General features: G+C 44.9%; 1 protein-coding gene across 4 annotated transcripts in view; it reads right to left on the reverse strand.

Annotated features, from left to right (window-relative positions):
* The window catches only part of LOC121582035 (myocardin), a 55,556-nt gene that overhangs the window by 18,853 nt on the left and 20,809 nt on the right, over nucleotides 1-15,894 (reverse strand). For all 4 annotated transcript variants that reach the window (XM_041897829.2, XM_041897752.2, XM_041897666.2 and 1 more), the window contains exon 2: nucleotides 11,999-12,064. In XM_041897829.2, coding sequence (XP_041753763.1) covers nucleotides 11,999-12,064 — 66 coding nt within the window. The remainder of the gene's footprint in view (nucleotides 1-11,998; nucleotides 12,065-15,894) is intronic.

A 15,894-nucleotide genomic window follows, 5' to 3' on the forward strand; every position in this document is an offset into this window, starting at 1 on the left:
TTAGAGAGCACCTAAATAGTCTACTGATGGGAGTCAGGTGCAACGGTAATCAGAGCCAGGTATGTGGGAAATGAAGTTCAGGGGTTTAATACTCAGGAGAGGGTTCCCTCTGGTGGTGAGCAGGAGGAACAGCGAGAGCCTCGTTTGTGACAGAGCCCCCCCCCTGCGAGCGGCTCCTGACGCGAAAAGGCGAACGACGCCGGGGTCTTCCTCGAGGTCGGAGGGCCGGTTTCTCCGGGTGCGTCCTATGGAACTCAGTCATGAGTGCGGGGTCGAGTATGTCCTCTGTATTAACCCAGGATCGCTCTTCCGGTCCGTACCCCTCCCAATCCACCAGATATTGGAGGAGCCTGCCCCGGCGTCTGGAATCGAGTAGATCTCGAACCTGATATGCCTCCTCGCCGTCCACCAAGATGGGTGGGGGGCCCTGATCACTGGTCTGCTCCTCCTCCTCCGCTCTCGGACCACCAGCGGGTTTGAGAAGTGATACATGAAAAGTGGGAGAGATACGATAATTAGAGGGTAATGCCAAACGGAAGGAAACTGGTGTAATCTGTTTAACAATTTGGAAGGGACCTACATACCTGGGACTGAGTTTCTTGCAAGGAAGTCTGAGGCGTAGGTCTCGAGTGGATAGCCAGACCCATTGACCTGGAGTATATTCGGGATTGGGGCGACGGTGACAATTGGCCTGCAACTTCTGTCTCCTGACAGCACGTAGCAGGTGGGTGTGAGCCTGACTCCAGATGTCCTCGCTTCTCTGGAGCCAGTCGTTGACAGAGGGTACCTCGGTGGGTTCCCCTGACCATGGAAATAGGGGAGGTTGGAAGCCCATTACACATTGGAATGGAGTTAGACCGGTGGAGGGTTTCTGGAGTGAGTTCTGTGCATACTCCGCCCACATGAGGAATCGACTCCAATCTGCTTGGTTCTGATGACAGTAGGTTCTGAGAAACCGAGTGACTTCCTGATTGAGGCGTTCTGTCTGACCATTAGATTGTGGGTGATATCCTGACGTGAGGCTAATGTTGATGTTGAGTTGTTGGAAGAATGCTGACCATACTCTGGATGTGAATTGGGGCCCCCGATCCGACACGATGTCCTCAGGCAGGCCATAGAAGCGAAACACAAGGTTGCACATGAGTTCGGCTGTTTCCAATGCAGTAGGCAATTTGGGAAGTGGAATCAACCGGCAGGCCTTGGAGAAGCGATCTATGACAGTGAGTATTGTGGTGTTCCCATTGGACTTGGGAAGATCGGTAATAAAGTCTATGGCAAGATGGGACCATGGTCGGTGGGGAACTGGCAGTGGTTGCAGTAGGCCCGATGGTAGTTGTCTGAGATGTTTGCTTGTGTTACAGGTGGTGCATTCGTTAATGAATTTTATTGTGTCTGCCCGCAAGGTTGGCCACCAAAAGCTGTTCTGAAGCAGGTGAACCGTGGCAGCGATTCCAGGATGACCGGAGCTGAGTACGGAGTGAACTTGCTGTAGCACTTTCTGACAGAGATCTTGAGGTACAAAAGTTTTGTTAGGGGGGCATTCGGGAGGAGGGGTCCTTTGTGAATTGGCCTGGGTGAGCTCTGTCATGATGTCCCACTGAATAGGGGCCACGATTAATGACTCAGGAAGCAGGGTTTCCTTGGATTCAGTGGGAACTACACCGTCGTGTTGGCGTGACAATGCGTCTGCTTTGGTGTTCTTTGAACCGGGACGATAGGTAACGGTGAAGTCAAATCGTGTAAAGAAGAGAGCCCACCTCGCTTGTCTGGGATTCAGTCTCTTGGCAGATCGCAAGTATTCCAGATTCTTGTGGTCAGTTAGAATCACAAACGGGTGTTTAGCTCCCTCCAGCCAATGACGCCACTCCTCCATAGCTGCTTTCATGGCCAACAGTTCTCGGTTACCGACGTCGTAGTTCTGTTCGGCTGGACTAAGTTTGCGGGAGTAATAGGCGCACGGATAGAGCTTGAGTGGGGATCCGTGCCGCTGTGAGAGGATGGCTCCAATGCCCGTATTAGAAGCGTCCACCTCAACTGTAAACGGGATTTCAGGATTAGGGTGGTGGAGGATGGGGGCCGATGTGAAACGTGACTTGAGTTCTGCGAAAGCCTCCTGTGCTGTAGTTGACCAGGTGAGGTGTCGTGCATTTCTCTTGGTCATAGAGGTTAAGGGAGAGGCTACCAAGCTGAAATTCCTGATGAAGCGTCGGTAGAAGTTAGCAAATCCCAAGAAGCGTTGTAACTCCTTTAAGGTTACTGGCAGTGGCCAGTCTAGAACGGCCTTGACCTTCTTCTCGTCCATGGCGACTCCTTCCTGGCTGATGATGTAGCCCAAGAAAGACGTGGAAGTCTGGTGAAATTCGCACTTCTCTGCTTTGGCGTATAATTGGTGATCAATGAGTCGTTGTAATACTGTTCTCACGTGTTGCACGTGTTCCTCATAGGTGTTGGAATAGACGAGAATGTCATCGATGTAAACAATTACCCAACGATTAAGCATGTCCCGAAAGACGTCATTGATAAACGACTGAAATACGGACGGACTATTGGACAGCCCGAAAGGCATAACCAAATACTCATAGTGCCCAGTGCTGGTAGAGAAGGCTGTCTTCCATTCATCACCGTCCCGGATGCGAATGAGATTGTAGGCGCTGCGGAGGTCCAGTTTGGAGAAGTACTTGGCTTTGCGGAGTTGTTCTAGGGCAGCTGGTACCAGCGGTAAAGGATATCGAAACTTGACGGTGATGTCGTTGAGACCCCGGTAGTCGATACAAGGCCGTAGGCCACCGTCTTTCTTTTTAACAAAGAAGAAGCCAGAGGCTGCAGGTGATGTCGACGTTCTAATGAACCCCTTCGAAAGTTCCTCCTCGATGTAGTTGTTCATGGCTTCTGATTCGGGTTGTGATAGAGGGAAGATTCGCCCCTTAGGTGGTGTTGTGCCTGGTAATAGTTCGATGGAACAGTCGCTTGATCGGTGGGAAGGGAGTTCCATCGCCTTGGTCTTGCTAAAAGCTTCGATGAGGTCAGAGTATTCAATGGGAAGAGTGGGGAAAAGGACCGGCTCGTCCTTTAGCGTGACGTTCTGAATGGAGAGTGAAGGGCTGCCAGTTAAGCATTTGGAGTGACATGACGGGTCCCATTCGATGATACGACCCTCCCTCCATGAGATGAGGGGATTATGTTGACGTAGCCAGGGGAGTCCAAGAATAACCGGGTTATGAGGTGATGAAATGACGTAGAAACGAATTACCTCAGTGTGAAGGGTACCGGTCTGTAGTTGAAGGTCCACGGTGGTGTGCAGGACCCTCCCATCGCCGAGAGGCCGTCCATCTAGCGCCTCCACTGCCAATTGAGAGTTACAGGAGATTAATGGGAGTTGTTGTTGTTGGGCAAACTCGTGAGACATAAAGTTCCCGGCTGCTCCTGAGTCTAATAGAGCTGATGTGGATATCTGATTGCCCTCTAGAGATAATACTATAGGTACTTTGATGCAGGAACTGGAGTGATGTGCTTGAACACAAGGACTCACCGAAGAGGGATTACGAGGAGGTGGTCTGGTGGGGCAAAACGCCCTCAGATGGCCCGGTTGACCACAATAGAGGCAGAGATGTTGACGTATGCGGCGTTCTCGTTCTTCCGGAGTCAGGTGAGTATATCCGAGCTGCATGGGTTCAGTTTGAGACAGAGTGACCGGGTATTGTGTGCTGGTGGGTACCGTTCTGAGTGGACGACGTGAACGAATCAGATTGTCAATCTGAATGGTTAGTTCGATGAATTGATTCAGCGATCTCCCTTCATCTCGGCAGGCCAGTTCGGATTGCAACTCCAAGCTGAGTCCCTTGCGAAAGAGCAGTTTAAGTGTGCTCTCCACCCAGTCGGTTTGAGCTGCTAGAGTGCGAAATGTCAAAGCATATTCTGCTGCGGTATTCCTGCCCTGGCTCAACGCCAGTAGTCGGTCATCAGCTCTCATACCTCCCTCCGGGTGTTCAAATATTTCCCGGAAGCGTTGAAGAAAGGTACCAAACGATGGGAAAGCAGTGCCATCCTCTCTCCAAACCGCCGTCACCCACTCTAACGCCTTGTCAGTGAGGAGTGAGCATACCAAGGAAATCTTGCTGGCATCGGTGACATACATCGCTGGTTGTTGATCAATGAATAATGAACATTGCAGTAGAAATCCCTTACTTTTAGTTGGGTTGCCGTCGAATTTATCAGGGAGAGCCAGACGTGGGTTAACTGTGAGTGACGGTGGTGGAGAAGCGCCCACACTCGCGTTCGGTTGAGGAGGGGCTGGGTTCGTTAGCGACACCGGCAACCTCTGTAGCGCCCTGACGAGTTCCTCTGTTACTGTAGTTAAATGGGTTAGCTGCTGTTGATGAATGGCGAGTTGGTTAGCTTGAGTGGAGATCTCCGTGGACATCTGAACCAGAGCTGCTGGATCGTGTGTTGGCGAAGTCTTCTGTAATGACGCTCCAGGAGAGTGAGGATCCATTTGCAGTTTTATTACAAGCTTGGTCGTACAAACAGGGTCAATCGCCAGCAGACACAACAGTAGGGATAAGGCAACTCGTAATCCAGGTACAGGCATAAGGTCAGTGCAGGCAGCAAGCTACAACAATCAGTCCAGTAAAGAATATAGTCCAAGGCAGACAGCAAACAATCAAGGAGGGAAAAACAGTCCAGAGTAAATCCACGGGTAGACAGACACAGGCGAAAACGCACAGCAATGATCACCAGGGCTAACAAGACTTCGCAAAGAGAGAGAGTTAGAGAGCACCTAAATAGTCTACTGATGGGAGTCAGGTGCAACGGTAATCAGAGCCAGGTATGTGGGAAATGAAGTTCAGGGGTTTAATACTCAGGAGAGGGTTCCCTCTGGTGGTGAGCAGGAGGAACAGCGAGAGCCTCGTTTGTGACAATGTGCATGCTGAAGGCAGTGGACTCAACCACTAGACCACCACAGGCCACGATTTAACTACATTTTGTGCTTAGGATACACTTATAATATAATAATATAATAAATAATATGACACTTGACACTTGTATGTAGTAGCCTAGCGGAGACCAATATCTACCTTGTGTTATTAAGCGATATATAAAACGACGGTTGTTGATGTGTACGGCCTGTAGCGGTTGAGCGAGCGGGAGAGAGAATATTATTTTAGATAGCAAGCGCTGATCCCAATGACTCGACTTCCTCCGCATGGAGAGAAACAGAACTGCTCATTTTCAGGGACTCATGAGGCTCATGATGCAGCAGGAAAATTCTATGCGACAAAAGAGTAATCAAGTTATGATCCGACATCTGGCTACCATCAAATATAACAACTACTGCACTACTTTAGGAGATAATGACCTTCATGAGTGAATATCCCAATACATTCCTAAAAAGACAAAAAAAGGAAAAAAAGAGAGGATGGGAGTAAGGAAGGAAGTGTGTGTGGCCCCTTCCTCCTCCGCCAACCACACGTCAGAGTTAAGAGGCAGTGTGTGTGTGTGTGTGTGTGTGTGTGTGTGACCAGTGGTAAGAGTGAATGCGTGCGTGGACACTTCCTCAGCCAGTCACACACCAGAGAGCCCTGAGAGGCCGAAGCAGCACCCTGAGTCTAACAAACACCAGATGCTCCTGGGTAATATATATACACACCCCAGGCCATGTCCATTTCACACACACACACACACGCGCACGCACACACGCGCACACACAAGCTCAAGCACACACACTTGTGCACACAATACTGATAATGGTATTCCTTTCAAAATGATTGACTAACAATACTAGTCAAAAGGAGCCATTTTCACTTAATAAAATCGCACAGAATGGCAAATAACATCGCACATTGTCTCTCTGTCACACTGTCAGAGGTTTGTCCCCTGTCCTGTGAAGGATAATACAGTGTGTGTGTGGGTGCGTGCGTGCGTGTGTAACCAGTGGTAAGTGTGCGGAGGAACAGAATCCAGAGGCCCGGCATGGCCTATCAGTTCCTGGGAGTCTGCCGGAGATAAAGCAAGCAGCAAGGGCAAACGTGATTGGTTGACAGGGCAGATACTCTTTTAGAAATGTTTTCCAATTGGACGTTTATCTGGTGATTGTAGGCGAGAGGTCGGCAGTACACATGGAGGGTTTTGGAAGATGTTGTAATCTATTAACACACACACACACACACACACACACACACACACACACACACACACACACACACACACACACACACACACACACACACACACACACACACACACACACACACACACACACACACACACACACACACACACACACACACACACACACACACACACACACACACACACACACACACACACACACACACACACACACACACACACACACACACACACACACACACACACACACACACACACACACACACACTGTGGCAGTGCTAGCCTGCTAGGCCTCTGGATTGCATTCCCCCTGCACACACCATTTTTAAAAAATAAATACCCAGGCAAGTGCACTCACACAGAATTCAACTCTGGCCTCTATAGTGTTCTATCACAGACATTAGCCAGTTTGTAATATACTTTTAGGAGCATTAAATGCAGACGAAATATGTCCATTTCATGACTCCAGTTCATATTATGGGGTTAGAGGTATAGATCATAGATCGGCTGTATCATATTATGGGGTTAGAGGTATAGATCATAGATCAGCTGTATCATATTATGGGGTTAGAGGTATAGATCATAGATCATAGATCAGCTGTATCATATTATGGGGTTAGAGGTATAGATCATAGATCAGCTGTATCATATTATGGGGTTAGAGGTATAGATCATAGATCAGCTGTATCATATTATGGGGTTAGAGGTATAGATCATAGATCAGCTGTATCATATTATGGGGTTAGAGGTATAGATCATAGATCATAGATCAGCTGTATCATATTATGGGGTTAGAGGTATAGATCATAGATCATAGATCAGCTGTATCATATTATGGGGTTAGAGGTATAGATCATAGATCAGCTGTATCATATTATGGGGTTAGAGGTATAGATCATAGATCATAGATCAGCTGTATCATATTATGGGGTTAGAGGTATAGATCATAGATCATAGATCAGCTGTATCATATTATGGGGTTAGAGGTATAGATCATAGATCATAGATCAGCTGTATCATATTATGGGGTTAGAGGTATAGATCATAGATCGGCTGTATCATATTATGGGGTTAGAGGTATAGATCATAGATCATAGATCAGCTGTATCATATTATGGGGTTAGAGGTATAGATCATAGATCAGCTGTATCATATTATGGGGTTAGAGGTATAGATCATAGATCATAGATCAGCTGTATCATATTATGGGGTTAGAGGTATAGATCATAGATCAGCTGTATCATATTATGGGGTTAGAGGTATAGATCATAGATCAGCTGTTTCATATTATGGGGTTAGAGGTATAGATCATAGATCAGCTGTATCATATTATGGGGTTAGAGGTATAGATCATAGATCAGCTGTATCATATTATGGGGTTAGAGGTATAGATCATAGATCAGCTGTATCATATTATGGGGTTAGAGGTATAGATCATAGATCAGCTGTATCATATTATGGGTTTAGAGGTATAGATCATAGATCATAGATCGGCTGTATCATATTATGGGGTTAGAGGTATAGATCATAGATCATAGATCGGCTGTATCATATTATGGGGTTAGAGGTATAGATCATAGATCATAGATCGGCTGTATCATATTATGGGGTTAGAGGTATAGATCATAGATCGTAGATCAGCTGTATCATATTATGGGGTTAGAGGTATAGATCATAGATCATAGATCAGCTGTATAATATTATGGGGTTAGAGGTATAGATCATAGATCATAGATCAGCTGTATAATATTATGGGGTTAGAGGTATAGATCATAGATCATAGATCAGCTGTATCATATTATGGGGTTAGAGGTATAGATCATAGATCATAGATCAGCTGTATCATATTATGGGGTTAGAGGTATAGATCATAGATCATAGATCAGCTGTATCATATTATGGGGTTAGAGGTATAGATCATAGATCAGCTGTATCATATTATGGGGTTAGAGGTATAGATCATAGATCATAGATCGGCTGTATCATATTATGGGGTTAGAGGTATAGATCATAGATCAGCTGTATCATATTATGGGGTTAGAGGTATAGATCATAGATCAGCTGTATCATATTATGGGGTTAGAGGTATAGATCATAGATCGGCTGTATCATATTATGGGGTTAGAGGTATAGATCATAGATCAGCTGTATCATATTATGGGGTTAGAGGTATAGATCATAGATCAGCTGTATCATATTATGGGGTTATAGGTATAGATCATAGATCATAGATCAGCTGTATCATATTATGGGGTTAGAGGTATAGATCATAGATCATAGATCAGCTGTATAATATTATGGGGTTAGAGGTATAGATCATAGATCATAGATCAGCTGTATAATATTATGGGGTTAGAGGTATAGATCATAGATCATAGATCAGCTGTATCATATTATGGGGTTAGAGGTATAGATCATAGATCATAGATCAGCTGTATCATATTATGGGGTTAGAGGTATAGATCATAGATCATAGATCAGCTGTATCATATTATGGGGTTAGAGGTATAGATCATAGATCAGCTGTATCATATTATGGGGTTAGAGGTATAGATCATAGATCATAGATCAGCTGTATAATATTATGGGGTTAGAGGTATAGATCATAGATCATAGATCAGCTGTATCATATTATGGGGTTAGAGGTATAGATCATAGATCATAGATCAGCTGTATCATATTATGGGGTTAGAGGTATAGATCATAGATCATAGATCAGCTGTATCATATTATGGGGTTAGAGGTATAGATCATAGATCAGCTGTATCATATTATGGGGTTAGAGGTATAGATCATAGATCATAGATCGGCTGTATCATATTATGGGGTTAGAGGTATAGATCATAGATCAGCTGTATCATATTATGGGGTTAGAGGTATAGATCATAGATCATAGATCAGCTGTATAATATTATGGGGTTAGAGGTATAGATCATAGATCATAGATCAGCTGTATAATATTATGGGGTTAGAGGTATAGATCATAGATCATAGATCAGCTGTATCATATTATGGGGTTAGAGGTATAGATCATAGATCATAGATCAGCTGTATCATATTATGGGGTTAGAGGTATAGATCATAGATCATAGATCAGCTGTATCATATTATGGGGTTAGAGGTATAGATCATAGATCAGCTGTATCATATTATGGGGTTAGAGGTATAGATCATAGATCATAGATCGGCTGTATCATATTATGGGGTTAGAGGTATAGATCATAGATCAGCTGTATCATATTATGGGGTTAGAGGTATAGATCATAGATCAGCTGTATCATATTATGGGGTTAGAGGTATAGATCATAGATCGGCTGTATCATATTATGGGGTTAGAGGTATAGATCATAGATCAGCTGTTTCATATTATGGGGTTAGAGGTATAGATCATAGATCAGCTGTATCATATTATGGGGTTAGAGGTATAGATCATAGATCAGCTGTATCATATTATGGGGTTAGAGGTATAGATCATAGATCAGCTGTATCATATTATGGGGTTAGAGGTATAGATCATAGATCAGCTGTATCATATTATGGGGTTAGAGGTATAGATCATAGATCATAGATCGGCTGTATCATATTATGGGGTTAGAGGTATAGATCATAGATCATAGATCGGCTGTATCATATTATGGGGTTAGAGGTATAGATCATAGATCATAGATCGGCTGTATCATATTATGGGGTTAGAGGTATAGATCATAGATCATAGATCAGCTGTATCATATTATGGGGTTAGAGGTATAGATCATAGATCATAGATCAGCTGTATAATATTATGGGGTTAGAGGTATAGATCATAGATCATAGATCAGCTGTATAATATTATGGGGTTAGAGGTATAGATCATAGATCATAGATCAGCTGTATCATATTATGGGGTTAGAGGTATAGATCATAGATCATAGATCAGCTGTATCATATTATGGGGTTAGAGGTATAGATCATAGATCATAGATCAGCTGTATCATATTATGGGGTTAGAGGTATAGATCATAGATCAGCTGTATCATATTATGGGGTTAGAGGTATAGATCATAGATCATAGATCGGCTGTATCATATTATGGGGTTAGAGGTATAGATCATAGATCAGCTGTATCATATTATGGGGTTAGAGGTATAGATCATAGATCAGCTGTATCATATTATGGGGTTAGAGGTATAGATCATAGATCGGCTGTATCATATTATGGGGTTAGAGGTATAGATCATAGATCAGCTGTATCATATTATGGGGTTAGAGGTATAGATCATAGATCAGCTGTATCATATTATGGGGTTATAGGTATAGATCATAGATCATAGATCAGCTGTATCATATTATGGGGTTAGAGGTATAGATCATAGATCATAGATCAGCTGTATAATATTATGGGGTTAGAGGTATAGATCATAGATCATAGATCAGCTGTATAATATTATGGGGTTAGAGGTATAGATCATAGATCATAGATCAGCTGTATCATATTATGGGGTTAGAGGTATAGATCATAGATCATAGATCAGCTGTATCATATTATGGGGTTAGAGGTATAGATCATAGATCATAGATCAGCTGTATCATATTATGGGGTTAGAGGTATAGATCATAGATCAGCTGTATCATATTATGGGGTTAGAGGTATAGATCATAGATCATAGATCAGCTGTATAATATTATGGGGTTAGAGGTATAGATCGTAGATCATAGATCAGCTGTATCATATTATGGGGTTAGAGGTATAGATCATAGATCATAGATCAGCTGTATCATATTATGGGGTTAGAGGTATAGATCATAGATCATAGATCAGCTGTATCATATTATGGGGTTAGAGGTATAGATCATAGATCAGCTGTATCATATTATGGGGTTAGAGGTATAGATCATAGATCATAGATCGGCTGTATCATATTATGGGGTTAGAGGTATAGATCGTAGATCATAGATCAGCTGTATCATATTATGGGGTTAGAGGTATAGATCATAGATCATAGATCAGCTGTATAATATTATGGGGTTAGAGGTATAGATCATAGATCATAGATCAGCTGTATAATATTATGGGGTTAGAGGTATAGATCATAGATCATAGATCAGCTGTATCATATTATGGGGTTAGAGGTATAGATCATAGATCATAGATCAGCTGTATCATATTATGGGGTTAGAGGTATAGATCATAGATCATAGATCAGCTGTATCATATTATGGGGTTAGAGGTATAGATCATAGATCAGCTGTATCATATTATGGGGTTAGAGGTATAGATCATAGATCATAGATCGGCTGTATCATATTATGGGGTTAGAGGTATAGATCATAGATCAGCTGTATCATATTATGGGGTTAGAGGTATAGATCATAGATCAGCTGTATCATATTATGGGGTTAGAGGTATAGATCATAGATCGGCTGTATCATATTATGGGGTTAGAGGTATAGATCATAGATCAGCTGTATCATATTATGGGGTTAGAGGTATAGATCATAGATCAGCTGTATCATATTATGGGGTTATAGGTATAGATCATAGATCGGCTGTATCATATTATGGGGTTAGAGGTATAGATCATAGATTATCTTTAACATAGTGTTATGGGGTTGAGGGGTCTCTGGTTACACAGTGTTAAGGACTAGGTTGTGTAATCATGAGGTAAGTGCGTCGGCTCGTAGAAGTGAGGTCATGTAGCGTGTCATGTTTCAGCGCCGTTGTCCGATGTTGCAAGTTCAATCTAGCACTCTCTCTTTCTCTCTCTCTCTAGTAATGCAGTACATGGTGCCCCACATACTTATGAGACACACTTGTCACGTTGGTGGCTGAGAGGTGTGTGTGTGTACGTACACTTGAACATGTCTGTGTGTGTAAAAGAGTGTTACTCACGAGGCATGATACCCTGGTCTGCAAGCTGCTTTCCAGTCCTCCTCTGCTGGAGTCTGAACTGCAGAACTACAGGGAGAGAGATAGAGGAGGGAGGGAGACAGAGAGACGAGGGAGGGAGAGATACAGGAGGTAGGGAGACAGATAGATGAGGGAGGGAGAGATACAGGAGGTAGGGAGACAGATAGATGAGGGAGGGAGACAGATAGATGAGGGAGGGAGACAGATAGATGAGGGAGGGAGAGATACAGGAGGGTGGAGACAGAGAGATGAGGGAGGGAGGGAGAGATACAGGAGGGAGGGAGACAGAGAGATGAGGGAGGGAGACAGAGAGATGAGGGAGGGAGACAGATAGATGAGGGAGGGAGACAGATAGATGAGGGAGGGAGACAGATAGATGAGGGAGGGAGAGATACAGGAGGGTGGAGACAGAGAGATGAGGGAGGGAGGGAGAGATACAGGAGGGAGGGAGACAGAGAGATGAGGGAGGGAGACAGAGAGATGAGGGAGGGAGACAGATAGATGAGGGAGGGAGACAGATAGATGAGGGAGGGAGAGATACAGGAGGGTGGAGACAGAGAGATGAGGGAGGGAGGGAGAGATACAGGAGGGAGGGAGACAGAGAGATGAGGGAGGGAGACAGAGAGATGAGGGAGGGAGACAGATAGATGAGGGAGGGAGACAGATAGATGAGGGAGGGAGACAGATAGATGAGGGAGGGAGAGATACAGGAGGGTGGAGACAGAGAGATGAGGGAGGGAGGGAGAGATACAGGAGGGAGGGAGACAGAGAGATGAGGGAGGGAGACAGAGAGATGAGGGAGGGAGACAGATAGATGAGGGAGGGAGACAGATAGATGAGGGAGGGAGAGATACAGGAGGGAGGGAGACAGAGAGATGAGGGAGGGAGACAGATAGATGAGGGAGGGAGACAGATAGATGAGGGAGGGAGAGATACAGGAGGGTGGAGACAGAGAGATGAGGGAGGGAGGGAGACAGAGAGATGAGGGAGGGAGACAGAGAGATGAGGGAGGGAGGCAGAGAGATGAGGGAGGGCAGGAAAGTGTGAGGGAAGGAGATACAGAGGGGTTGAGAGACTGAGTATTCTGATTTCAGCAGAGAAAGTATTACTATGGTTGTGTGACGGTGAGAGAATGGGGTTTGACAGATCATTAACCAAAATCAATGTTTGAAAGTTCTCAAAGTTCTAATGCTACGGTAACATCCTCAAAACAGCAGCAGCATACCACCCTGCATCCCACTGCTGGCTTGCCTCTGAAGCTAAGCAAGTTTGGTCCTGGTCGGTCCTTGAATGGGAGACCAGATGCTGCTGGAAGTGGTGCTGGAGGGCCTGTAGGAGGCACCCTTTCCGCCTTTCGGATGGGATGTTAAACGGGTGTCTTGACTCTCTGTGGTCACTAAAGATCCCATGGCACTTTTCGTAAGGGTGTTAAACCCGGTGCCCTGGTTAAATTCCCATACCATCATGGCCATCTAATCATCCCCAGCATCCAATTGGCTCATTCATCCCTCTCCCCCTGTAACTATTCCCCAGGTCATTTCTGTAAATGAGAATGCATTCTCAGTCAACATACTCTGTTAAAATCAAAAACAAGCTTCATGCCAATCTCTCTGTGTGCAGAGAAGAGTTGAACAGACACACAGAGTAAAACACGGTGCTGTGGGCTGACAAATCTTTCTGTGAGCAGGATGTAGGGAATGATAAACACAGCTCCTGGCCTTTAAACAGATCTGCTGTGTGGTCTGGGAGGGTGTGTGTCAGTAATCCCCCCTTAACCTCTATCCAAAGCCTCTTGTGTGTGTGTGGGGGGGGGGGGGTCTCTGGCTGATCATCCAGTATTATGATCAGCCAGGTCACCAGTGATTTCAAGTCAGTACTCAACGTCCATCCATGTCGGGGGGACGACGTGGAAACTGGCCACTAGGGGGCAACAGTGAGAGCTGTTACCTTCCAAGTAGGTTTTGCTAGGGCATTGAGGACGGGGGATGGTGGATGGCCGTAAGCATCTGCCGCTGATTCCAAAGTTAGCAAGTTTCGAATCCAGCGATAGAAAGTTGTTTTTGAGATTTTTGTTTTAAGCGTATCCCAAACCTTAACCCTTACCTTAGCCATTCGGAGTTAATGCCTAACCTTAAAATTTCGGAGATAATGCCGAAACTTAACCTTAAACAAATGTGATGTTTGCAACAACTTCGAAATGTGACTTTGGATGAACGCCTAATTCTGACGTGAGACTGTGAGAGCTGGTTGATGTGATGATTGTGTCTGTTTCTCTTTGGCTTTATCACTCTCAGATGCTCTGTGTTTGTAGTGGACCGCTGAATGGACAGAGCTGCTATGTAGTTTCAGGGCTCTGTTTCATCAATACGCCACGGGAGCATGTTTGAATAATAACTGTCAACACTGACACCGAGCGATAATAATAATAATAATAATAATAATATGCCATTTAGCAGACGCTTTTATCCAAAGCGACTTACAGTCATGTGTGCATACATTTTTACGTATGGGTGGTCCCGGGGATCGAACCCACTACCCTGGCGTTACAAGCGCCATGCTCTACCAATTGAGCTACAGAGGACCATCTGTTGGCTTTATCTCCCCCTCCTCTCAGGCCATCTACCACTGTTACATAATTACATAATTCTCTAAACATCTGCTTGAGTTTACAGTTTGGCAGCAGCAAAGCCATTCACTCTGACTGGACACTGGGACTAAACATATCATAGAGCTAACTATTTTTCAGTATAGTAATCCTTCGAATCACTTTGAATCTCTCTGTCCTCTATTCTCCTCTCTGAGAATGGATCAAATACTCACCCCACTGGACCCCAGCCAGGTTTCATTTCTATATTATGAATACCTTATGAATCTATAAATACAGTATCTCATAAATAGCCCGTCCAGTTGTTAGAAAAGCCTGTCAAGAGAGTCTGATCACTGCTCTGGTGATCTCATTTACTGGCTTAGCAATAGACATTTGCTGAACAATAATGTATATCACAGTCTTATCAAATCAAAATATAATCATGTATATCACAATCTAATCAAATCAAAATATAATAATGTCTATCACAGTCTAATCAAATCAAAATGATTCCTGAAGCAAAAAGCCACGGCAACACAGTCATAACGACCTGTTGTCAAAGCAGCTGCCATGCTCCTGTAGAGGTCAAAGGGTTCAGTCTGAGGATTCCTCTAAAGACCAGTTCCTGTGTCCTCCTTTCCCTTTCCCTTTATGAGTATGTGGGAAAGAGGCAATGTAGGTAGTTGAAAGCAAGGGTAGAGGAGAGGAGAGAGGAGAGAGGAGAGAGGAGAGAGGAGAGAGGAGAGGGTGAGGAGAGAGGAGAGGAGAGAGGAGAGGAGAGAGGTGAGGAGAGGAGAGAGGAGTGGAGAGAAGAGAGGGTAGAGGAGAGGGTAGAGGAGAGCAGAGAGGAGAGGAGAGAGGAGAAGGTAGAGGAGAGGAGAGAGGAGAGGACAGAGGAGAGGGTAGAGGAGAGGGTAGAGGAGAGGAGAGAGGAGAGGACAGAGGAGGGTAGAGGAGAGGAGAGGAGAGAGGGTAGAGGAGAGGGTAGAGGAGAGGAGAGAGGAGAGGAGAGAGGAGAGGGTAGAGGAGAGGAGAGAGGAGAGGAGAGAGGAGAGGGTAGAGGAGAGGAGAGAGGAGTGGAGAGAAGAGAGGGTAGAGGAGAGGGTAGAGGAGCGCAGAGAGGAGAGGAGAGAGGAGAGAGGAGAGAATAGAGGAGAGGGTAGAGGAGAGGAGAGAGGAGAGGAGAGAGGAGGGTAGAGGAGAGGAGAGGAGAGAGGGTAGAGGAGAGGGTAGAGGAGAGGGTAGAGGAGAGGAGAGAGGAGAGGGTAGAGGAGAGGAGAGAGGAGAGGAG

The sequence above is a fragment of the Coregonus clupeaformis genome, chromosome 1, assembly GCF_020615455.1.
Source record: "Coregonus clupeaformis isolate EN_2021a chromosome 1, ASM2061545v1, whole genome shotgun sequence".
NCBI lineage: Eukaryota > Metazoa > Chordata > Actinopteri > Salmoniformes > Salmonidae > Coregonus > Coregonus clupeaformis.